The sequence below is a fragment of the Phodopus roborovskii genome, unplaced genomic scaffold (assembly GCF_943737965.1).
Source record: "Phodopus roborovskii unplaced genomic scaffold, PHOROB, whole genome shotgun sequence".
NCBI classification, from domain to species: Eukaryota; Metazoa; Chordata; class Mammalia; order Rodentia; family Cricetidae; genus Phodopus; species Phodopus roborovskii.
Window position 1 is genome coordinate 17,792,962 of NW_026125444.1, and position 25,622 is coordinate 17,818,583.

Sequence of the window (25,622 nt, forward strand, 5' to 3'; positions counted from 1 at the left end):
TCGTATCAGATGCAGATCTGAAGACCTCATATATATCTTTAAGCCTCAGCAGCTTAATGAGAAGGTTCTAGGGCACTGTAAGGTCACAGTTACTTCACAGGTGCTGTAGTTTGGGGGCTGGAATGTCCTACTACAGGCCATGACTTTAAGGCTTAGTCCCCAGAATGATGCTATGGAGAGTTGGCAGTGGGAACTTGAAGTGAGGGTTTACTGTAAGGTCATTTGGTGTGTGTGTGTGTGTGTGTGTGTGTGTGTGCGCGCGCGCGCACATGCGTGTGGGGGTATCCTAAAGGGAACAGTGGAGCTTGGTCCATTTCCCTTCTTTTTTCACCCCTTGGCCATCATGAGGTAAGCTGCCTCCCAGCAGGTCTGAAAGGAACAGGGTCCTTCCAGTCACATATCAGGAACTCCAAAACAGTGAGCCAAAATAGACCTTTGCTCTTTATTGTCTGTTTTTCATTTTTCTTTTATTTTTTGAGGTTATATTATTTCTCCCTTTCCTCCTTCCAAGTCCTCAAATACACCCCTTCCTTGCCCTCTTTCAAATTCATGGCTTTTCCCCCATTCGTTGTTGCTGTAGGCATATTTATCTTCCTAACTATAACCTGCTCTGTTGGAGTGTTACTCATATGTGTGTTTTCAGGGCTGGCCAGTGGGTGTGCTCTTCCTGGGGTGGGGGTGGGGGACTATTTCTCCTCTCAACACTCCTTAGTTGCCCGTAGTTCTTTGTGTAGGGTTGAGGCCTCACTAGTAGGTTTATCTCCATCCACTTTGGCAAGTCTATTGTCCTTGTTGAGCTCATGTTTAGGCAGTCGTGTTGGTGAGACTTTATGGGTGACACTTCTGACATTTCTGGTGACCTTCTCACAGCAGACTCCCCAGACCCTTTGGCTTTTGAAGTCTTTCAGTCCTAACCTTTATTCTTTTTAAGTTGATTTATCTTATGCATTTGTGATAGTATCAGAAAGCTGACCAACACAACAGCAGAAGCTTAGATGATTAACCTGTGAACATTTGGTGTTCCCATTTGGTACATCTATTAGGAAGATGTTGCCACAGCAACCAGACAAAGTAATCAACTTTGCCTCTTCCTCCGTGCTCACTTCAAAATGGCCCTGGATGCAGTCAAACCAGAAACAAACTCTTAGAACTTCTTTCTCTTAAAATAAGCAAAAATCCAAGGCAATGAAGAGGCCAAAGTTCATTCCATGTGGTACTGTGATAGGGAGGAATGGAAGATTGTGAGTGATGCTGGAGTCTTCAGACTCCACTGGCCTGCTTGGTTACCATGCCCAGCTCACAGAAAATGGAAAGAGTTGAAGGGCAATTGTAATAGCTGGATCTGTCTCCATGCCCTATTCCTCAAAGCCTGTCCCTTTCTCAGGAGCCCTGGTATCCAATCCTCAAGGAGGCCATGGATCCCCAGCAGATCCTGACAAAGTCAGGCATAAATGGGGCACCTTGAACTCTCCCAACATTCCGCCATTGTTTGGGGGAAACTTGGTAGCTCTTCCCTTGTTTCCTTTGGGTTCTTTTAGCCTTCCTTTCTAAGCATCAAAGACAACCTTGCCACAAGAGGACCGGGAAAGTAAACAGTGAGACAGGGAGAGAGAAGAACCTGCAAGCCTTCTCCGAGGCTAGGGGGCGGTGGGAGGCATGTGCAATCCACACAGCCCATTGCTTCCATTCTCCTGTTGCTCTTGGACCTTTCTGCTCCCAAACCTTGGTCAGGTTCACTACTCTGAAAGCGGAAGAGATCCTGAAAGCCACACTCACTGCTGTCATGTTCTGGCAGATTTCAGATGGACGTTTCCTGGAGCTTTGACCCCTGCTCTTCCGTTCCTGTCCTCAAGATTAAGGCCCAGCCACACAGATGAGACTATCAGCCTTTTGCCAGCTTTTCACGCCACAGTGGCCCCCTGGCTGTCTGATTCATGTCCCTCCTGTTCCCATCACATTACTTCCCTTTATATTAAAGAAAGGCAGGAACTGGCACTCTGGAGACTCACACTCACACGTTTGTGTCTGAACCTCCCAGGTGAGCCAGAACTGTGGCATCAGGGCAGGCTGAGCTCACCCACTGCTTTCCTACAGGGTCCCTGAAGAGCCAAGGCAGGGAGAAAGGAAGGGAACCCAGGGTCTTCTCTTGGTTTTCCCTCTCAAGAGAAGTGCCTCTCACCATCCCACAGCTGGGACCTACCTCTGGCATCTTCACTCGGCCTTCCTGGAAGGAGCATGTGTTGGGGTCATGGGTGCAAACATGCCGGTATTTACACCAGTGACAGCGGTATGGGCTCTCCACGCAGGACAGACATCTGGGCACAGAGAAGAAGCACACATCTTAGAACTTCAGCCCAAGCACCCACGTCTCTAGACTCTAGCAGGGAAATGACTCTTGAGGGAAATGATAATGATGAGCTGAGGATGCCCTCATACAAATCTGCCCCCTTTCTCTCTTCTTAAGACCTCAGAGAATGAGCTTCTCACTCATAACTGGAACCCTGTTCCTCCAGGGCCATTGAGTCTCCCTCTCTCCCCATTAGTTGACGTGGTCCTTTGCTAAATAGGAGAGTGCTACGGAGTGGAGTTGGTAAGAATTAAGACAAACCCCAAATCAGGTTTTGACTCAAATTGCCTCTAAGTCTCACTGTTAAGGACCTATACTGAGGATGCTCTGATGCTTTTCTTACCCTGAGGACGCTCTGATGATGCTCCTATACTGAGGATGCTCTGATGCTCCTACACTGAGGAGGTGATTATGTTCCCACACTGAGGATTCTCTGATGCTCTTCCTACACTGAGGATGCTCTGATGATGCTCCTACACTGAGGATGCTCTGATGATGCTCCCACACTGAGGATGCTCTGATGATGCTCCTACACTGAGGATGCTCTGATGATGCTCCCACACTGAGGATGCTCTGAGGATGCTCCTACACTGAGGATGCTCTGATGACAGTGGAAGCTGCTGAAGCTCCAACCTCCATACTTTGTGTCCCAACATAGTTGCCAACCCCACTCTTTACCTCCAGGAAGCAGGCAACTTTGTAAGAGCCTTTTGTTGCTTAAAAACCCAACATGGTTCCCTACTGTCACACGCTCAAATGCTTTGCCACACAGACAGTGCTTCCCCAAGCCCCACCCTTCCCACAAGGGTTTGGTGCTGCTGCCATGAGCAGGCCCCATGCTTCCCAAAGGCGGTTCCACCATCTGTAGGAGCTTTCTGTTTCCCTCCACTTGACCAACCTTTGGTCAAAGGAGAGTTGGTCCCTCTGGGTTCTGCTTTTGTAAACCTCTGTCCTGAGGTACTTCTACCTTTCTGGTGTTCTATTCCATCATCAAACATCAAGTTCTTCCATGATGCAACTAGGCTACAAACCTTGTCCAAGCAATTGGGTAGGTATTGGTTTCAGTGGCAGGCAGGGTCTTATTAATTTCTGAATCTTCTGTCTGATGAGTGACACTGGGTGGGATGGAAATGTCACATCTAATTTAATTTCCTACTCCGCTTTTCTAGGGGCAAGAAGGGATGGAGGGAACATTCATGGATAACTCCAGGGCAAGGAGTGAAAAGAGAACCCTGATGTTGAATTGGCCAGCTCTGGCTGGGCAGGATTGACGCTTCCTTCCTTGCGGTCCCAAAGTAAGCTAAACTCTAGTCTCACAGACATCTTGCCTGAGCCCTCACTTTTTTGAAAATCAGATTAGAGCCTCCAAATGTCATGTTAGTTACCTACCCTGTGAAGAGAGTAATGCAAACGGCATGCTAAGATAGGGAGGAAGGTTGTGGGGGTAGTGGTGATTAGGCCATGTGTTTTCCAAACTCTCTGTAGAACCCTAAAGGCTCTATGGAGAACCTTTGGAGACTATATAAAGTCCCATGGGCCTCCTAGACAGAGGGGCTCCAGGCCCCATAACTCCCCCAATAAGCAGTCCCTTCCTCTGTCTGTTTTGCATATTGGACTTTCACACCCAGTTTCAGTTTCTATGGTTAATTTTTTTTTTTTTTTTAAATACTGCACACCTGTAATCTGGTTCAATCTCACCATTTCGCAGAGGAAAAACACCACAATCTGAACAAGAACACATGAGTGCATGAGTAGTTCCTAGTCAGTGAGCCACGTGGGTTCTAAGGGACGCCTTGCAACGGCTCTTTTATTCCTCATAGCCATCCCGAGAGAGAGCAGGCTCTGCTGTACAGTGATGAAAACAGCAGTGAACTGCTCTGATAGGACAGTGCTCCGGGGATGTCACGTTGCAATTGGAATGTAAAATGTCCCCACAGGCTCTTCTGCTTGAACCCTTGGTCCCTGGTTGGTGGCACTGTTTTGGGAAATTTGTAAAATCTTGGGGCCTGTGACTGAGGTCACAGAAGAGGGTCACTGGAGTCAGGCCTTGAAGATGATGCCCACTTTGGGTTCTGGCCTGATAATTCTGCTTCCTGACTTGCTAGGTCATCTGACCTCTCCTGGGTACCTGTAAAGGCTGACCTCTCTTCTCTGGCCCTCCCCTGTGTAGGTGTGAACTGCTGTTCATCAGGCAAGCTACACCACCCTTAGTAGAATGGTGGGAAGGGAAACAGGCTAAGGTTCATGCCAGGGAAGGTGTGTGGGCTAGGGATCTGCAGGGTTCACGCCACAGGCTTCCACTTTTGTCTGTTTCTAGTCTCGTTCCTTTCACCCTATTGGTATCAGAGAGAGGCCCACCCTCTAGCATTAAGGGTGCCTCTTTGGGACCCTGCATACAATGATTCCTTGAAATCCTAGTGGGTTCTTCGGATCGTTGCGTGAACCTTGACCCCAGGAACAGGAAGCTGAGTAAAGCTGGGGAACTTACGAATTGTGGACACTGCAGTTGTAGAAGACAAAGTTGGTGCTGGCGAAGGTCATGCCAGTCTCCTTTGACTTGAGTTGCAGCTGGACAACATAATGGTCTCCTATAAGACAGAGCCCACCAATGGGAGCTGGGGGAAGTTCACAACCCAAGCCAAAGTCCCATTAGCAGAAATGCTTGCTGGGAAAGAAAGCCTGCTCCTCTGGGACACTGTCAGGTTTCACAGGCCCCTGAGTCAGCAAGGTTCAACTCCAGAATGACCACCCCGCCCCCAGCCAACACGCACGCACACACACACACACACACACACACACACACACACACACACACACTCACTCATACATGTTAAGTCTAAAAGTTTCCCAGAAAAGCTGTTGTGAATGGCACAAATGGCATTGTATGTATACATGTAAATGCACATTCAAGCTCACCTCATCTTTGTACTTAGAGACTAGTGCTGATACTCTCTTCTCTGTGGGGCTTGGCTCCATAGGGGTGAGGGATATTAGACTCCTCAGCTGGTGCCACCGAGGCATCGGAGCCCATGTTTAATTCACAGCCCTGACCCTGGACCCCACTTCCAACCTTGTTCTCTGCCCTCCCCAAGAGCCTCATTAATCAATCAGCTCTGAATAAATGTGACAAGCCAAATGGGAGGGACAACATGGAATCAATCTGCCTAGGCCAGCCTGTCCCTTACCAGTGTCAAGCCTGTGTCCGCCCACATCCTTCCCTATATAGTTGGTTACAAGCAACAGGCAGATGTGTGTGGGACACTGGGAGAAAGTGTTCCAGAGTCAGAGACCCAGTCCTGTGACTGAGCAAAGGGTTATGGAGCCACCGAACCTGTCCCATCACACCTTTGCTCTGGGCTATTTCCCCTCTTCCACAGTCCCCCCCCCCAAGGCCAGCTAAAACAAGCACACCACCAATATACACCACTACTGTTCTGGCCTGGCCTCTTCCCCTGTAGCTTCTCCTCATCTAGGATGATTGACAAGCTGGGCCTGAGACAGAAGGGCTGTACCAGTCAATTTCCAAGGGTAAAAGAGGAAAATCTCACCTCTACCCTTTTTTAGCCGCCAGCCCACTCGCTCTGACTTATCCTTGACCCTAGGCTTCTTCAGTCCCCCACATCAGTCATGAGTTCTGCTACCCAGGCACAATGAAGAGTCTGCCACCCAACTTTGCCCCCTGGGACCACTTGCTCACCATTTTCTGTGATGATACGGGGCACCTCCTTGGCTGCAGGGGAGTAGCACTGGATCTGATTGCCTATTACCAGCCCATCCATCTCTGACAGATCCTCAAAGGTACAGTTGACACCTGCTGACAGCTCCGGGACATTGTATGTCTCTAGGACCAGCTGTGAACAGCCCAGCCAGGCAGGGGGGATGGAGGAGAGGAGGGGGGAGGAATGGGGAAAGGAAGGAAGAAAGGCAGCAGGAGGAGAAAGAGACAAAGGAGAATTGTCAACGTAGATCATCAGTTTGTTACAGAGCGGTGTAGAGAAGGAAGCGACTAAAGAAACCCACTAGGATCTGAGTGGATTTGACCCCAGGAAGTGGAGATGCTTCCGGGATCTGTAAGAATTCTGATCAAGAGGTTGGCTGATGAGCCGCCTCTTCCATTTGGTAAAATGAGAACACTGATGATCACCTGCCCAGCGCTTGAACTGGGGAATCCTTAGATCATTCTCCCAGTGTACCTACATCAGTCCCCTTTGTAGGTGCCGGGCTCATTCCTGACACACATTGCTACATGGTCTTACTCTATCATTCTATATCGATTTGCGTGCCAACTAATCTCAATTTGCTAGTGGGTGTTTAGGTATGCCCATGGTACATTTTGGATTATAATAACATGCTGTAGTGTTTGTTATGCCTGGTCATATAGTGCTGTTTTCCCACAAACACATGCTTTGAGCATGCTTCCCCGTGCTCCCCCACTCTTCCCATTTTCACTCTTTTTATACCTTCCACTCTTACACCGAATGTAAACCTACGATTTTATGTCTCCATAAGATCTAGGACTCACAAAGGAGAGGAACACATGGTATTTGTCATTCCGAGACAGATTTAAATTCAGTCAACAGTGCAATCTTGTTGCGCCCATTTTTCTGCAAATGACATGGATTTATTCTTCTTTATGACTGAAAATATCAGTGTTCAAGTATTACACAGCCAGCAGTGAGTGTTATGTCTGGCTCACGTGCCTTTGTTTGTTTGTTTGTTTTGAGGCGCCTCTGCATTTCCATAGTGCCTAGACTAGCTTAAGTTTCTAACAGCATTTTGGTGTTATTTGTTAGTGACTGCCATTCTGATTTGAAGTGTGATGGAATCTCAGTGTAGCATGGTCATTTCCTTGACTTAGGAGTGGGACCTTGTCTTCAGTATTCCTGCCCATGCCACCTTGCTTGGGTTCCCAGTAGAGACACTTCTTCACTATGCTGACCCTGACCGATCTAGAGCTGCTCCTGGGAAGCCTCGGTGCTTTCTGCGGGGGGGGGGGGGGGGGGAGAGTCGTTGCCTCAATTCTAACCTCCACTGCCCCGCCCCCGCCCTTACCAGCACGTTGTACTGAGAGACGGAGATGTTGTTGGGGTGCACTGTCAGCCGGACGCACTGCTTCATCTCTGAGGCAAACCTTCTGGGTTCCCTGGAACGCTCACACCGTTCCTTCCGGGTGCACCTGGGAAAGAGTCACAAGGACTATCAGTTGACCTAGAAAGGGGCTGACACATCTAGAGGCTCGTGGGGTCCATGTGAACCTGAAGTGCCCACTTCGCTTCCGTCTTCAACCTGTCAGTCATGCTCAGCTTTGGTGGCAGCTCCCCTTCAGCATCACATGGAGACTCACACAGCCTTGCCTAGTCTACTCTCTGTTCATCCACAGCCTCTGACACCCTCCACCCCATTTTAGCAAACCTTACTTCTCCCATACATGTGTGTAGTACATGCCACATATTGTACATCCAGTTCTGTGTTTCCATGATGTTTTTTACCTGTCCAATTCCATCTAGATCTACAGACCAATTTAGCTCTTCCTTACATCAACCCCCCTGCCCCGCCTCACTCGCAAGCAGAGATGAAATTCCTTCTTCTTTCCCCAATGGTACCCCGGAGTTTCTCACAGTCTAAACTTCTTCTTGTTTTATGATGATTATTGGGCTAAAAGTAGCCTTTTCCTACCAAATGTGACCTTCTCAAGAAAAGAAACACCCTTCAATTTCTTTTTGTAATCCCCTGAATACATTCTAGCAATGGAGATAAATGCAGGTAGGACAGAGAGATAGAGAGCATGCGCGTGCGTACACGTGCATGCATGCACGCGCACACACACACACACACACACACACACACACACACACACACAGAGTGCAGAGAGGATCAAAGGGACAGAGAATTGTATCTAATATCATCTGTGACACTAGGGAAGTGGTGTCTGAGTGTTTCTGTCACTGTTTGATGCCCTTTGATGCCCTGTGCTGTACAGAGTGTGCTCTGTCCCCAGTGCACGACATCCAGTGTGGCCTTGGCTCTTGACAGTCATCACTGATGAGGGCTTGAGAACGATGCACATAAAAGCAGGTGTCTGTGCCTAGTTGTGCATACCCGCAAGTTTGCTGCATGAAGGCATCTGACGCTCAGGGAATAGTCCTAAACCCAAGTCAGATAAACCTCACAAATACAGAGCTGTGCCCAGTGGGCAGAATTTGAACACTCTGGAAGATGGGTTTTCTGTGTAGTGTGGGTGGGTGGGGTGCTCCAGGGGGACAAGCTGAGATGAGATGGGATTGCAGGGAAATCACTCCTGGTGGCATCAGGAGCTGTTGAGAGCGGTCTGGGCAAAGCGACAGAAGGAAACAGTAGCAGGGGTAAGGAGAGGGGACATGGGAGGAGAACTTTCTTCTGGAAAGGCAGACAGGTGTGGGGTGGGGCAAGAAAGGAAGGGAAGGGGAGGTGCCAGGGTATCTTGGGTGACTTGTGGGCCAACTTAGTCCTAGAAGAAAGCTGTGACCTGCCCTCCTAGTCAGACTGAAAGAAGATAAAGTTAGCCAGAGTTGGAGGGATGGCCTCATTGTGCACAGCTAGAGATAGAGTCTATCTAACTAAGGGGAAAGTACGGAAGGTGACAGCCTAAGCTGCCCTGGAAGAAAGAGCTGGGACAAGGGACACCGAGGAGCAGGAGGGCCTTGCCGTCAGTTGGATGGGTGACACAAAAGTCAACCCAACTCTACATAATGCAGTCATGACCACTAGTTGCTGTGTGCACTGTGTTAAGGCTTTGCATTTTACACCATGTAAGTTTCCTGCGGCCAAGCCACCTTGGAGATCAGGAAACCATAGGAGAGGATGAGCAGGTCACGTCTTCATCCCGGTCCCAGCTAATCTGAGTCCATAGCCAGCCCAGGAAAGCTTAGAACCTCTGCTCTTTACAACTGTGCTAAGTTTCCAGAAGCTTCCGGATCAAGAAGTAAGGGAGCAGACCCCCTTGCTAACCAGGTGCCTTGCAGTCTTAATGCTTCTCTTCATCCTTAAGGCTCTTTAAAAACTGCCTCTCCACCATTCCTCCTAGGCTCAGCAGAAGGCACCTGACTATCATCCAAGCCAGGAGGGAAAGGTCAGGAGCGAGTCTGGGGGTCCCCACAGCATTCTCTGGCGACTCGAGCAGACCACTGGCAACAAGAGTGTCTGCCTCTAAGTCTTGGGAGTTAATTTACCAGGCCAGTTCCTTGGCAAGGACTCTATTACCTTCAGCCATTAGCCTAATGTTATGGACTTTTCCAGAGTGTCTGAGCTGACATAGCTATTAATAGTGTTATTACGCCCATTAACAGCAGACCCAGAGAAACTGGTACGGCTTCAATTATTCACCGACTCCCCAACTTTGAAGTTCCTGTATCCAAGAGCAATCAGTAGGTCTGAAAAAGAGTGCCTTTGATTAAATTATGAAGAGTGTGTTCGGTGGGGGTGGGGGTGGGGCGAAGCTGCTTCCAGGCCAAACATCACCAGAAGTTACTAAAGAGAACAGGTGAGCTCTGTCTCTCTCCCAGGTAGGGGGAGAAGGCACAGGGAGCTGGGTGGGGACACGTCTGACCTGCGTTGTTTGCTGCTACCCAGATTCCTAGGGATGCATCTTACCACAGTTCTAGAAAGTATGGAATATAGGAAAACGTGTGTAATTTGTGGATTTAAGCATCAAGGCCAAATGCTTAAGCTCTTGGTGCCTCCGTCTTTTCTTCTATAAAATGGGAACAAAATGGTATCAAGCAGCTAGAGTTTCCTGAAAATTACACGAGGCAGTGTGCTCTAAGTAGTTTTGTTACCCTATCACTTCCTTAACTTCTCATTCTGTGGCTGTAATATGCGGCCGAGGCTCCTTGGCACATCAAAGGGAGGAGGGAAGCCCTTTCCTTCTCCTCACTGAAGGCAGAGGGAGGGTCAGCACCAGGAAGGACAGCGGAGTGAAGGCATGCTGTAGGGGATAGCTTCGTTAATAGCTATCAAAGCGTACCGGGAACTGAGCTCTGCTTCAGTGGAAAGTTTAAGGTCAGAACCAGGGATGTTTTTGACATTTCTACCATCATGCATGGTTCAGGAAGGTGGAGGCGGCAAAGGTCCAAAGACACAGACAATTGACCTTAAATGGGATGGGCTGATGGCAGGGGAAGGACCATGGCTTCTGGTATCTTATGGGGTCCATCAAGATAATAGTCTTTAGCCTTTTTGAGGACTGTGGTTTTCTAATGGCTCATGCCAGAGTTACAGAATGTGAAAGGGGTTCCTTTCCGGTTCTAGAAGAGCTCCTGAATTGCTTCCTACCAAGAGCTCCGGTACTTGTGAAAGCAGGGCTCTCCACGAGGCAGGAGAGGCAGGAGGGTCCTGCTTTGACATTTCCGGGTAGGGAAACTGGTGCTGGTGGAGTCACACAATGCACGAGTTTTCGGGACTTGTCTCTGCCATCCCCATAGTGGCCTCTGCCCCAAATACAGATGCACAGGTGACCAGCAGACCCCCAAGGAAACCCACCTCCCTCGGCCCTTTCTGAGCTGTCTCTCCTCCCTTTCTCATTCCACTTCCCGTGCCCCGGGGCCCTTCCAGCCCTAGATCAGAAGTTCTAACAGCTCTAGGGAGAAAGGCCCCGGGCCCCTGCAAGGGTTATTATTCAAGCCAGTGGTTCCAATGAGATTATCCTCTCTAATGAAGCAGTTACCTCCGCCCTCCCCTAAGCCTGAACTTTCACTGCTGGAGAATTCCCAGCCAAGTGGAAAATTAGAAGGGAAAGGAATGGAGAAGGAAGGCGGTGAGTGAGAGGGAAGGGGAGAGGGGGTGATTAAGTTTAGTAGAAATTAATTCCTACACACACACAGAGAAATATTAACTCCCAGTGCTGCTGGCCAAGCAAATAGATTTCAGCATGGAAACCAGGCTCTCTGGTGGCCTGGCTCAGGTAAGCCTCCCAGTCAGAGGGATCATAGATAGGCTGTCTCCCCAGACCGTCGAGTGTGGGCCCACTGGGCCCAGAAGTCAGAACTTATTTGCATCTTCTCCCTCAGATGATCTCCAATCCTCCGCACTCTATGTGGCATTGGCCTGTGCTTGATCTGAATCATTTAGGGGCTCGAGGCTTAGATCATAATGAAGCAACGGAAAACGAGGCTGGAGGGAGAGGGAAGGAGGAGCGGGGAGGAAGAATAAGGCAAGGAGTCTTCCAGAAGGACTCAGCTATAGTTCGGGTCTTCAGTGTCTCCCATGGCCCCCTGTTTTAAAGCCTTGTTTCCTGGCCTGGTGATAGAACATCTAGGAGACAGAGCCTATAAGAATGAAGCTAGGTCATCGGGGGACAACCTTGAGGAGTATGTGGGACCAGGGCCCGTCTTATTTTCATTCTTTGCTTTCCAGTTCCCACGGTGGCATACAATGCTCTCACAGGCACGAAGCACCAGGATCACACAGGTGTGAAGGACCAGGTGGGCAGTAGGCAGAGGAGGAGAGGGTTGTAGGAAGGAGGAGGGCAGGAGAAGGCAAAGCTGTGGCCTAGCTGCTCTCTTCTATTTCTAACCGAGAGAGACGCCGCCTTTTACTTGCGCCGCGTTTCAACAGTGACTACAGCTGATTCTAATCAGCTTTGTTGCGCACTTGATCCAACATCCTGGCATTTTGCTGTCCATTAGTGTCATCAGGAACAGCAGGCGGGAGACACTTTGCTGTGTGCAGTCTTGGTGGGTCTTCCTTTCAGGCACCGGTGTGGTGGTCTCTCTCTCTCTCTCTCTCTCTCTCTCTCTCTCTCTCTCTCTCTCTCTCTCTCTCTGTGTGTGTGTGTGTGTGTGTGTGTGTGTGTGTGTGTAAATTTAAGCCCTAGAGGCAGCCCGGGTCTTTGGAATGCCCCCAGGACCAAAGATGCCAGACTGGTGAGCTAACCATACAGCTGTATTGTGTATGCTGTGTGTTTGTATATGCATGTTTGTGTATGTGTGTGGGTGGGTGTACACTTACACACATGCACGTATAGACACAAAGGCAAGGTGAACAACAGGTGTCCTTCCGTGATTACCAGCCCCCCTCCCTTTTTTTGAGACAAGGACTCTCACTGAATGAGGAACTTACTGATTCAGCTAGGCTGGCTGGCCAGTGAGCCCCGAGGACCCCCATCTCCAGCTCCCCAATGCTGGGAGTACAGAACATGTTGTCACACCTGGCCTTTCATGTGAGTGCTGGGAGCTAAGGTCAGGTTCTCAAGCTTGAATTGACAAGAACTTTACAGAGTGAGCCATCTCCCCAGCCTGCCTCTCTCTCTCTCTCTCTCTCTCTCTCTCTCTCTCTCTCTCTCTGCCTCTCTCTCTCTCTGCCTCTCTCTCTCCCTCTCCTCCGGGGACTAGGAAGGAGTCAGGGTTAAGAGAGGAAAGCACGTTTCCTTAAGTCAGCCTACAGCTAGTGACCCATGGGGAAGGGGGTTAATCCACCAGAAGTGAGCTTGAGACTTTCCTCTGGACCAGAGACTGACAACCTGTGGTCATGAGTCAGGGAAAACAGATACGCTGGCAGAAGCAGACCCTACAATTCCCTGTGACTCTGCAAGCCTTGAGCCAACAGTCCCGGAAGAGACCTAGGGTGGTCTCAAGGAAGTAGGTTAAGACATTAAGAAATATAACGAGGCTCTAGGACATTGCTTCTCAATCTGTGGGGCACGACCCTTTCACAGAGGTTCCATATCAGATATCCTTCCTGCACATCAGATATTTACATTATCATTCATAACAGTTGCAAAATTACAGTTATGAAGTAGCAAGGAAAGTAGTTTTATGGTTGGGGTCACCACACCGAGCAACTGTGTTAATGAGTGGGAGCATTAGGAAGGTTGAGAATCACTGCTCTAGGATATGTTGACAAGGAACAAGGAATGACTCACATCTTAGTGTCAAACTGTTAAGAGGATGACCAAGGATGTTGCTTAGGGAACAAACTACTCTATGCTTTCCTAGGTGACCTGTGGGCAGGCCAGCCTCAATGCATGGTCAGTGGTGATACTGCCCTAAGGAAGGAGGGCTTTCTGATAATGGATGGCCCAACACTCACTCCAGTCCTGGAGAAGGAAGGGGAGAAGGGACTCTAGGGGGGAGACCCTGGGGTCTAACCCCAACCCCCCCCCAGTGACAAGGTCATTCTTCATAGCTGTACCTGAGAGGTACATGTCCTGTGCCCCAGGCCACAGAAGGGGTTTCCTACACATCTCACCCCCCCCCCCCAGCTTTCACAGCGTAACTGTAAGCTGGCTCTTCTCACCAGCACCCAGACCTTGGGAAGGCAGCTATGCTCACCACCATACCACCCACGCAACATGCACCCAGCCCTTGGGCATGGACTCTGGACTGGCTGCTCACAGATAGCGTCTTAGCTTTTACTCTCCTCCTACCTGGGTAGCAGGCTCTGTCCTTTCTACCCCCTGCCTCTTGTGTGACCAAGATTGCATAGCAGTGGCTCTCAACCTGCCTAACGCTCCGCTCTTTGATACAGTTCCTCGTGTTGTGCTGACCCCCAACCATAAAATTATTTTCATTGCTACTTTATAACTACAATTTTGCTTCTGCCATGAATTATAACGTAAACATCTGTGTTGTCTGATGGTCTTAGGTGACCCTGGTGAAAGGGTCGTTTGCCCTCCAAAAGGGTTGTGATCTACACACGAGTCTAGAACCGCTGCTGTACTGGAAGGAAGAGCTGAACCCAGGTGCCATCTGTTTTGGGTGTGGCGGGGCTTCTTTTAACAGAGGCAGGATGGAGGTAGAGATGCTGTGGAAGTCTGCACACATCGTCACCCTGCGGAGTCCTGCTTGCATAATCTTCCCAGGAGTGATGCCCATGACTCTGGCCCAAGAACTACCCTTCTTAGGAAATCAATGAGCTGGGTCTGCCACCGGTGGTGGGATCCCATTACTGCCTAGACTACGATAGTCAGTCTTCTTTGCCTGGGAATGGTGCCAAGGCAGGGGAAGACGGAAGGGGGCTGGGGACCTGCCAAGTGTGGAGGGTGTGTTCCAGGCCCAGGACAGGAGACAGCTGTGACGGGACAAAGACGGACTGGGCTCGGAGTGTTGTATTCCCTTTTGCCCAAATCAGAACAGGTGGGCTTATACACAGAGAAAGGCCCTGGGAATGCAGGTCTGAAAACTGCAGGTTGAATAAGCAGGCAGCTTTGTGTCTGCCGCCCTGGCTGCTAGGAAGACAAGACTGTAGGCAGGGCCAGGGACTGCAGAAGAGGGCAAAGGGAGGAGGGATGAAGGCAGCTTCTCCTTCCCTCTGGGCTGGCAGGTATGCACATTCACAAGTGCAGAGGGAGGGGCAGCAGAAAGGATTTAAATGACTGGGTCTTCAGCATATTCCACTCACAGCCCTCCTGTGACCTCGCTGGTGCAACAGCTCTTTCAGTGACACAGCCACCTGTTTGTAGAGGTTCTGTCTTTAGACTTCTCATTACTCTGGTTTTTCCCCCCTATGGCTCTCTTCCACCCTCTTGCTACACACACACACACACACACACACACACACACACACACACACACACACACACCTACCTTATTCCCTACAACCACAGGAGAAGTTGTCATCAAAAATGACAGAAACAGACTCAACCTCACACCCAGAGGGTCCTGTTCTGTTCTTTGTCATGAACTTCATGAAGGTCAAGCTTGCTGGGGAACTCAACAGGGGCCAGAGTCACTTACCACAGAGTATTGCCCAGCACAAAAGCCTGACAAATGTGCTGATTCTAGAACCCCATCATTGCACCAAAGGCCTGGTCCCCAAGAAGATTTAGGGCAGAGATAATATAACCTGGTCATTTTGCATCCCTGAGCCTAGCACTGTATCTAGCATAGAAAGTGTAGGACTGGTTTCAGAATCCTCCCCCCCCCATTGTGTGTGTGTGTGTGTGTGTATGTGTGTGTGTGGCTTCATTCAGCTAATTGTAGTGGCATATGCTGGTAGGCTATGCAGAAGATGTGGAGGCAGGAAGATCATGAGAATCTTCATGCAGGTATGAAGTCACAGTTCTGAGTGTCAATGAACTGACAGTGTTTATTGGGGAAGATGTCTCAATACAGATGTCCACCACATGCATCAATCCATTGATGAAAAGGTTGTGACCAGAGGGTCTGAAGAACATGACCCTCTATTTTTTTTAGGGGCAGTGGTTTGGCATTTGCTAATTCAGTGTTCTCAGGTCTTTATAGACTACCACTACCACATATAATCAGTTCACAAGACAGGAGAACTAGAGGGCATACAGTAGCTCCTACTGGAGCTCCTTGGGCCAAGAGAGGTCCCAGAAGCAGCAGCTTAGTTCTGGACTGCAGAGGAGACAACCCTCGTCTGGCTCCTGTTCTCTGAGAGCCCATGTTTAGTAAGGGCTGTCATCTGATGGGCAAACTGGACTGAGATGTGATGTCAGGCTGGAGGAGGTGAGGGAAAACAGCAGGAACTTCTGCTTGAAGCTGTGACACCCTCAGGGACTTGGGCACACCATCCAAGGGCCATGGAGAAAATCACTGGAGTCGACCAAAGCCTAAGTGGAAGGACCCGATGTGCTCTCAACCCTTGCTGTAGCCTGTGAGATTGCTGACTCCCCTACCTGATGTGTCTGTTCTGACCATGGAGAATCTGACCCAAATGATCAGTCTCATCTTTTTTCCTACAACCCAGTGAAGTAGGCAAACCATGCATCCTCTTGGTTTGAATTTGATTTTGTGTCAGATACTGCAGTCATGTCCATGACTTGTTCCCTTTACCCTTTATGGCATGCTGAGACTAGAGCTGCTGGCTTTTCTATGTGAGGACCTGCTTTATATATGACCCTGACTACCCTTTGGCTTTAGTCTATCCTTGCTTTCTGCCATAGGAGTCAGGTATGGTGCCATACAATGGGAGAACGAAGCCATATAAGAAGTAGTGTGTGGTATTTTCTCTTCTCAGACCTGCTTAACCCAGCTGTGGAGCAGGGTGGTGGGGCACTCTGGCCCTTCTGTAACCTTATTTACACCTCAGCGTCCTGAATGCTCTCTGAGATCAGTGTCATACTGAGCTGGGATAGCATCATGATACAAACTAACAATGATACAGAAACCTGTATTTTGGTCCTGCAGGATTTCAGGGATGGGCCAGCTTTTATGATTGCCCTGGAGTAACACTTGTACTGTGCTGTGACAACTAAGGCATGCTCAACAGTCTGTTAGGTGGCTTCAACGTTCCCAAGGAAAGCACTAGGTTGAGAATGCATTCATTGCTTTTCTGGGAGATCTTACTATGCTGGACAAAGAAATGTATATCTCCTTCTGTCTTACAAGGTAGCATCAGGGACCTCTTCTGGCTTGACACAAGCTGGTATGTATTCTAAATGCACCACTCCACCCTCCTTTGTGGGGTCCAGTTCTGGGGCCACTGAACTATTACAGATGACCTTGATGTCCATTTCAGCACAGCTCCTAATCTGTCTCCTTCCTAGTCATTTCTGTGTGGCTCAGTGGTTCTCAATTTCTTTTGCTATAATATGCCTAACAGATTTCAGGCCTCCCCTGAAGGGACTCAAGGCCACATTATACCCAACACCTGGAAAAAGGAAAGTTGGCTGTTCTATGGGAGAGGCTGTGTGAGAAATTAGGAGGGTGTTTTTTTAACTGTTAGAATCTAAAAGAGTGTTTCCTGTCTTTGGAAGAGGAGAGAGATAAGATACCACCTCCAATTTCTTATAGTTCAAAATTACTGAAAATTACAACAAATGTCATTGGTCCCAAGTAATTTAAACTGTTACTGGAAAGACTAAAATCTTATCTTAGGATGCTTGGGGCTAGCTCAGAGAATGTCAGGTTTTAGGTGGCCGCAGGAATCAGTCCTAGCTAGAGTAGGGCCAGATTCCATTGGATGGCGTCTAACTATAATGACTGCTCCAGGAAGGCAGAATAAAGATGTTGGGGCTGGAGAGATGCCTCAGTGTGTAAGTGCTCTCCTAGAGTACCCAGCTCCCACATGGCAGCTAACAACCATCTTCAATTCTAGTTCTGAGGGATCTGAACCCTCCTCTGGCCTCTGTGGGCACCAAACAGGCACATGGTTTATAGACATACATACAGGCAAAGCAATGATACATGTAAGATAAAAATTAGGAGAGATCATTTTTAAATTCTATTTCCTGGCTAGTTGTCTGCATCTTTCAGTTCATCCACCAAGTTAGTATTTATCTTCTCCCCTCTTCTAGAGAATAACAGGGAAAAAGAAGGAAGCGCCAGGGTGTGTGATAACAGTTGGCCTGACTTTTTTTTTCCCCTCCTGACTTCAGGCCCGAGTTCATTTGTAGCCAGCCTGTAGGTGTTATGACAGCCAAGCAAGGATCCTCAGGTATGTTATACATAAAAGTAATAGGAAATTCTACGGTTGTAGCACAGGGTATACTGAATGGATGCTGAGTTACAAGATGGACATTGCATCCCTAGTGCATAATTTAGTAGTGATCTGGTGAATTTTGAGAAAAAAAGCCCATGTCACTGGGTGGGGGGCGGGGTTGGGGGTGGGCAGGGGTCAGGGGCGCAATTGAAGATAGACAAGTCCAAGAGGCTGTCTTCCTGTGACTCTCCAGGGTGACTGCCATACTCTGACCTGTCATTCTATGGGGTGCCATTGCCATACATGCTTTAGGGGAACTGGACAAGTTAAAGTGAACCAGAAAGAATGGAGGGGCGCTAAAGCTTACTTAAGGTGCATGGAAAGGGGGGGGGGAGAGCCAAGGCAGAGAAAGGAAGGAGGGGGAGAGGGCTACTGGACGGAGGCAGGAGGGCGCGGTCAGTCCACGGGTACTCACGTGTTGTGGAGTACACACCAGCCACAGTGGGGGTCACCTGAGCCAAGACACTCGCCACAGCTCCGGTACTGCCCGCAGGACTCCACAGGAACTCTGGTAAGCTAGAACAGCACAATGAAGACGAAGCAGTCAAGAATCTTCAGAGAACCTAACATTTTACAGCTAAAATGGCCATCCTAAATATCACCCGAGACCTCGGAGGAGCATGGAGGTGCTTAGAGCCCCAGCATCAGAGAGACTTTTCAGAGCCCTATTGGAGTGGGTGGCTACATAGCATCCCAAGGATATAACCACTTACTAGGTTCCAAGATAAAACGGGGATACAGACCACATTGAGTTCATATAAAGTATCACAAAAGAGACTTACACATTACCCATTTAAATTTTCCCATTACCCTCATCCCCCAAATGTTTCTGCGAATACCCGATCCACTGCATATTTGTTTCTATCAAAGTCATAAACTGAGTGTTCATTCTTTGTCCATCTTGTTTTGCTTTCCCTCACCCCTTTCCCTTGGTTTCGCTGCACTTTTATTTTCCCAGAGAGCACTTAGCGCCCACCCAGCGCCCTTCCATCTTCTTCCTCCTGGCTGTTTTAACAAGGTGCCTGATCTACCCTGTGGCTGCCTCCTGCCTCCTCCTGCTTCATTCTGTTGACCAACTCGCTCCAAAAATTGATTCCACTGCAGTTCTTTCAAAGATCAGCCTGGCTGTTTTCCCCCTACCCACGCCCTTTCCATGATTCGAGGCTTCCTCTCCAGCCCAGAGACTTTACATTCGCTTCCAACAGCAGCTTGTTAACATAAAATGTTCCACATGACATTTTCACTTAGCCCAAATGCCTCAATTTCCTGCACGCTCTTAAATATCGTTTGGATTTCTTTGTTCTCTAAGGCAGCCTTGATGTTGCCTTACATGATGCCCAAGTACCTGCTACATGGAAGGTATTTAAAGATGAGACTCATGATCAAGTGGGATTTTAATTTCTGCTTTATAGCCATGGCCTTTATTTTCTATTTTGCCCATTTCTTCTTTATACAAAGGTGTTTTTTTTTTAAAGTATATTTTAAAATTTGGGATATTTTATATATCTTTTTTTTTTTAATCCCAAGTGGATGGCTTCTTACCTAGTCTTTTAAGCTAGAGCCAGGACAACCAGCTATGGCCATTATCAGAACTGGCATGGTAAATTGTACACACTGACCCAGCTGAACCATCTCTGCTCACGAGTGAGCACAGGGGCTGTGTTTCCCCTGCTGTGCATAAAACTTCTATGCTGTACAATTATGTCCACTTGGCAGGGGCTACTTCTGACTCACGCACAGGCGAACTGGCACCAGAACCCACTCAATTAGTCTCCACACTCTTTTGGAACGAATTAATAATTAATTCCAACTCCCACCATGGTTTCCTTTGCCTTAATTTCCTCATTCCCCTTATCTATCTTTTCGTAGCTGCCTCCTCTCATTCTTACAGATTTGCCCTTGGCCTTCATGGCTTGTTCTCAATGCCTTTGGTTTGCATTTGGAATTTTCTATGTTTCTCCCACTTATTTATGTGTGTGTGTGTGTGTGCGCGCGCATGCATGCGCACACACACACACACACACACACTTGTCATCCACACACACGGAGGCCAGAGAACAACTTGCGCAGTTTGATGATTCCAGGACAGAAGTTTTCCAGGGTTATTAGTCTGGGTGACAAACCTAGAATTTTATCTTAAGTTCTGTCATTGCCCAGGTGAAGTCCCACAGGACCTCAGTGTCTTTGTGATTAAGTTTGATGATCAGTGATTATTATTATTATTAAATAAATTAGCTCTACAGGTAGCTAGGGATTTAGCTGACTTGGTGCCACTTTAATTTTTCTGCCCCTCCTTAAGCAACTGCCTTCTAGTCATGTAAACGCGTATCAGTGCTCAGCCCAGTGGACTCTGACTCCTAGGAATTCAGGAGTAGGAATGAGATGCATAGCTATTTTCAATATTTCCAAAAGCCTAATGGAAATTGGATTGTTGCTACTTTATGTGTTTATGCATACTCATGTGTGTCCCATATTAAAGCAGGAAATATATTATTACTTAATAAATGCAGTTTGTTTAGTAGACAGAATCTTTCAAAATGTGACTCCCCGAGGGGAAAAATAATAAAAAGGGCTATAGATGGTGAAAGTTGGGAACCATAAGTACATAATCACATTTTCATTGGTTTCAGCTGCCTGTCTGGCACTCCATCCTTTGCATGGGCTTAAAGGAAAAATAACATGGCTTGTTCAATCAAAAGCATTTTCTTGGTCTAAACTTAATTAACGTTCTCCCCAGTTTCTCCGATCAACATGTTCAATAATCTGTCTTTCATGGAATATGCCTTGGGATTCCAGGGTGAACCCTGGGCTCTAGGGTGCACCCGACAATTCTGGAGTATACCCGGAGATGCTGGGGGTGTGTCTTGGCGTTCTGGATCCTTAGCTTTGTTTCTGGTGTATTCCTGGGACTCCAGAGACTGCCTCAGGTTTCAGAAGTGTACCCTGGAATTCCAGGGTATTCTGGGGTATGCCACACTGAGTAAAGAGCCAGCCACTGGGTGAGTGGGATACCTCAGAAACCTTTGCATTCTAAAACGAACTTGCAACTGGTATTTAATAATGTCAGTAGGCCACGATTATAAGTCCTTACTCTCCTGATTTTAAACAGCTGCCATTTCTTTGGTTAGAAAGGATGTTAGAGGCTGCAGAGGGAGGCTCACAGAATCCTTGGCCATTACTTGCAATGAGGCCCTATCGTCTCTGAGACCTGTTTTTCCTGTCCATAAACACGGAGATAAACCCCATGTTCCTATTCCTAAAGCACATGATCATGAAACTGATTCATAAAGGGTCTAGGGTCCAGCACGCCACAGGTGATGGCCACAGGCTGTTCTGTGAGTGTTCCATTCTATGTTGCTCATTGCTCTGACTTATCACAGAGCTACACAGAGTCTGGGGAGCTACACTGGGAGTTAACAGATCTGGAAGATGTTTTCCTCCTTGGTCACTTCATCGTGTTGTTTTGGAAGGTGACATCAGCCCCCAAGCCATTCCTCATTTCACTCTTCAGATGGGGCTCTGAAGTTCCCCTGAGCCCCCTTCGTAGCTCCTGAGTCAGGTTCCTACTGTTCTTTTAGCTGCACACTATGTGGGACAGAGCACAAGGCCCCATCAGTTTGAGAGCTTTGTTCCAAGCTCTCCAAATGAACTCGAACAGTTCCCTCTGGGTCGCTTTCCAATCATCTATAAAATAAGCAACCATATGGACTCATTCTAGAATTCCTTTTGGAGCTGTCATTCCGGCTCCTTCTAAATGTCCAGATGAAACGTTACCCAAGTCAGTCCCTCTTTCTTGGTTGACTTTCACGGATATGTGTAAACTTGAAATTGGCTTTCAAGAGAACACACCCTAAAGATCATCATCTGGAAATCTAGGACTTTCTCCTTGACAGACTGACAACAGAGATCTTTGCCTTCCTTGCAGCTCAGTCCTACTTGGCTTCATGCCGTTATTACTGCTTGCTTGTGAGCTTGATCTAAATGTTCCCCAGTCTCTTGAAGTGTGGATGCTAAAATTAACAGGCCATAAGGGAATTCCAGTAGACCAAAGAAAACCGTTGTCATCATTTTCGGATTTGATGTCATCTCTCTCCTTCTTGCAAAACCAGGGGACCAGGAACTCTCAGAAGTCCCACTCTCAGGTCACCTGCTTTCCACCATGGTCTAGTGCTACCTGTGTTGCTCCATCTTCTCTAGCCACAACATTGGTTTCCTGTGGACAATTCTAGAATGTGCCAGAAGTTTCCCTGGCACTTTAGAATCACTTTTGCAAAGTGGAATTACTGCAGTCATTTATCTCGGTTGCAAAACATGTACCCTAAAGTTCTCAGCTACCTTTCACACCTTGCTAGTATGTTGCAAAGGCGGCCAGATGGTTTGTCAGCCACCTTGCCCCTATGATTCCTCTCTCTACCTACACTGGACACCAAACAAAGCTGTCTCTCCATCCCCCACCTCAGTTCCTCTCCTGACCCTGGAACACAAACCACTCCAGATGCAGAGCCACATGATTAATTAAAAGCACCCCACGCTGATTAAAGTCTTAAGCTACAGTGCCAGGCATGCTAATTAACCAAGTGAGGGAATTCAGACCACAGGAAGAGGTGAAAAAAGAAAAGTATGTGTGTGTTGGGGGCTGACTTCTGTTGGGAGAACAAATCAGATGACAATGTGACCCGAGCTATCATAATGATAGATGGTGTCTGAGACTACAGAAGATTGAGGTCCCTCCCCTGGCCACTGGACTCCAGGAGAATTGTTGATTGATATGGCTACAGTATAGTCTTTAGTGCTTCCAGAGAGGGAGCACCACCCCTTCTCAGGACCACCCCTGCACTAAAGCAGGCTTAAGAATGGCTACTGGAACAGGAGTGACATGGGATCTACAGAGTTGTCTTGGCACACTGTTCTACCTTTGTATAGAAACTTTCCAGGCAGTGAGAAATGCCTCAAAAAATGAAAATAAAAATAAAAAAAGAGAGAGATTTAGCATGTAAGATGGTAACTTGACTACTGAGTACATGCTCAAAAGAAGGGAATGCTGGGCCTCAGAGACACATTTGCATGCCCATATTCATTGCAGAATTATGCACAAGAGTTAAAAAGGGAAGTTACTCAGTGTCCATCAACAGAAGAATTGATGGGCAAATGTGGTGTGTACTTACACTGAAATGATATTCAGCCTTCAAAGGAAAACGAGGCGGAGTGGTGGCCTATGATCTGCCTACGATGCCAGAACTCTGCAAACTGAGGCAGCAGAAATAAAAGTTCAAGGCCAGTGTGGACTATATACCAAGCTCGAGGCCAGCAGGGGCTATATAGAGACATCTTATCTCAAGAAACTACAAAGGAATAGAGAGAGGGAAGACATTCTAGATAAGCTTTAAGGACAACATGTTAACTAAAACAGGTAAGACATAAAAGGGCAATGATTGCAACACATATGAGTCATTAGAGATTCACAGTGAGAAACTGGGATGGTGCCTGCCAGGGGCTGGAGGTAAGGAGGGAGGAATGGGTTACTATTGAGAAAGATGAAATGTTCTAGAAGTGGCTACACCATTATTTATGTATGCCCTAATGCCCATGAGCACCCAGAAACAGTTAAAATAGCAAATCTCATGGTACATCTATTTTATAGTCATTATTGAAATGTAACAGAAATCGTCTTCTGAGTGGGCTTTGGCAAAGGGCTCACCTTCAGCACTCCAGAGTTGGCATGAGAATACCTGCTCAGCTCCCAGGATGGGGGGCATTCATGCCCATAAGATATTCTGAGGTACTTTAGTAAACACACATGCATTTTTCAGCTCCTCAGTTTAATCTCCCTCAGACAAAGGTTTGGAGATAAATCTCCTATCGTGCACTATCATTTGTTTCCTGATTTGAAGAGATAATGTCATAGCTTATCTATCCAGAATGTCCCTCTCCTCCACACCCTCCAGGAGGCTCAGAATTCAAATGGTTCACATGATGGTGAACAGCCCCTGACTTTAAAGATTTCTTTCTTTATTTTTAAATTTACGTTTGTGGGTCTGTATGAGTTTATGTGCACCATGTTTATACAGGTGCTCTCTGAGGCCACAAGAGAGCACTGAGTACCCAAGCACTAAAGTTAAGCTGTTGTGGGCTACTTAGAGTGGGTTTTGGGACCTGAACTTACATCCTCTGCAGGAACAGTGTATGTTCTTAATCTTTGAGGCATCTCTGCAGCCCAACCCTAACTTCAGATAATTACCCTTTTCCCATGTGTGGCCTATAAGCCCTTTCCTATCCTTTCCCTATACTCTCCCTCCTTGGACAGCTTTCCTTGGAACTACACTGATTTGTTTTGTTGTTCTTTTCCAACTAAGCTTAGTTTCCTTAAGTAATACTGTAACTTGTATGGTTTTTCCGCCCGCCGCCGCTGGTCTGGTCCCGCCGCCAGCCCCAAATAATACACAGAGACTCTGTATTTGGTACAATACTGTTGGCCCGGTTACTTGTTTCTTATCGGCTAGCTCTGCCTTTAATTATGAACCCATTTCTGCTGATCTATGTATTTCTCTTACCGGGGAGCCGGCTGCATACTGCTTTCTTCAGACTCTCCATCTTGACTCCTCCTTCCTACTTCCTATTTCCTCCTTGTCTCCTAGTCCCTCCTATCTTCCTTTCCTATTGGCCAACAGTGCTTTATTATTAACCAGTATGAGAAACATATACAGAATGACATCTCCCATCATAATACAGTATACTTTGGCTTAGTCTTAGACTATATTAAAGAATATCATTATTGTGTGTGTGTGTGTGTGTGTGCGCGCGTGCGCATGTATAGGTGCATATGTAATATTTGTGAGTATGTGTGTGCATGTGTGCTAGAGGGGCAAACTTGACTGTCATTCCTCCAGTGCCTCAGTTTCCTTTTCTGTTTTTCTTCTTCTGAGACTGAGTCTCTCACTGGTCTGGAGCTCACCAGGTAGGCTAAGCTAGCTAGCCAACCAATCCCAGGGATCCACTCTGCCTTCCTGTCTTACGTGGGGGGGGTTCTAGGCATATAACTCAACTTTTCATGTTTGCAAGTCAAGCAGTTCTGTTGACTGAGCTATGCCCCATCTCTACTTCTGTCAACAGAAGCATCATCATCATCAACACTGTCATCTTTCTTAACTGATCTCAAAGACCACTGGTTTATAAAACTGTAGCCTAGGCTAGGAAGGTGATGAGTGGCAGAATAGAGCAAAGACCCATCCCAGATTTCAACACCTAGCCCTGCTCTTCCATTTCTAGAGGTTATCAGAAGCTGAGCACTCCCTAGTGGCTGGAGGAATCGGTGTGGGCTCATGAGGTCTGGCTCCCTGACGGTCAGCTCCTGCCTGTTTCCTCTGTACTTTTCAAGGTGCTTCCCCATGGTAGCCAGGCCTCACTCTGCCTGTTGCAGCGCTCATTGCAAAGGGTGCCTGCTAGAAGATTCCATGCAGAAACACTCCTTCTATGCTGCACTCCTTCTCTGTGCATCTCTCATTTGTTTAAGCATTTGACATCCTGGTCGAAATGTGAGTTATTACTCCATGTCTACTCTTATAATTGGATGCTAATGCCACAGTGGCTACACTGAGCCTGATGGCTGGAGTTAATTTAAATGTCCAAAAGGATTCCTAAATATCTGATTTCCTTCAAAATTGTCAAAAAAAAAAAAAAAAAAAAGAAAAGAAAGAAAGAAAGAAAGAAAAGAAAGGAAGGAAAAAAAGAAAAGAAAAAGAGGCAAGAAGACCCTATAAGAAACTGGAGGAAGCTCCTGGGGAGCTGTCAAGCTGCACAGATGTGGCACTCAGTGCCATCCTTTATGCTGTCCTCCTGTCTCCTGCTCCCAGGCAAG

The 25,622-nt window shown here is 47.7% G+C and overlaps 1 protein-coding gene across 1 annotated transcript in view; it reads right to left on the reverse strand.

Moving 5' to 3' along the window:
• Positions 1-25,622, reverse strand: part of Plxna4 (plexin A4) — a 426,662-nt gene that overhangs the window by 79,655 nt on the left and 321,385 nt on the right. Inside the window, exons 5-9 of the mRNA XM_051175888.1 lie at positions 18,183-18,283; positions 7,400-7,523; positions 6,045-6,198; positions 4,836-4,935; positions 2,201-2,315 (exon numbers count right to left, since the gene is read on the reverse strand). Coding sequence (XP_051031845.1) covers positions 2,201-2,315; positions 4,836-4,935; positions 6,045-6,198; positions 7,400-7,523; positions 18,183-18,283 — 594 coding nt within the window. The remainder of the gene's footprint in view (positions 1-2,200; positions 2,316-4,835; positions 4,936-6,044; positions 6,199-7,399; positions 7,524-18,182; positions 18,284-25,622) is intronic.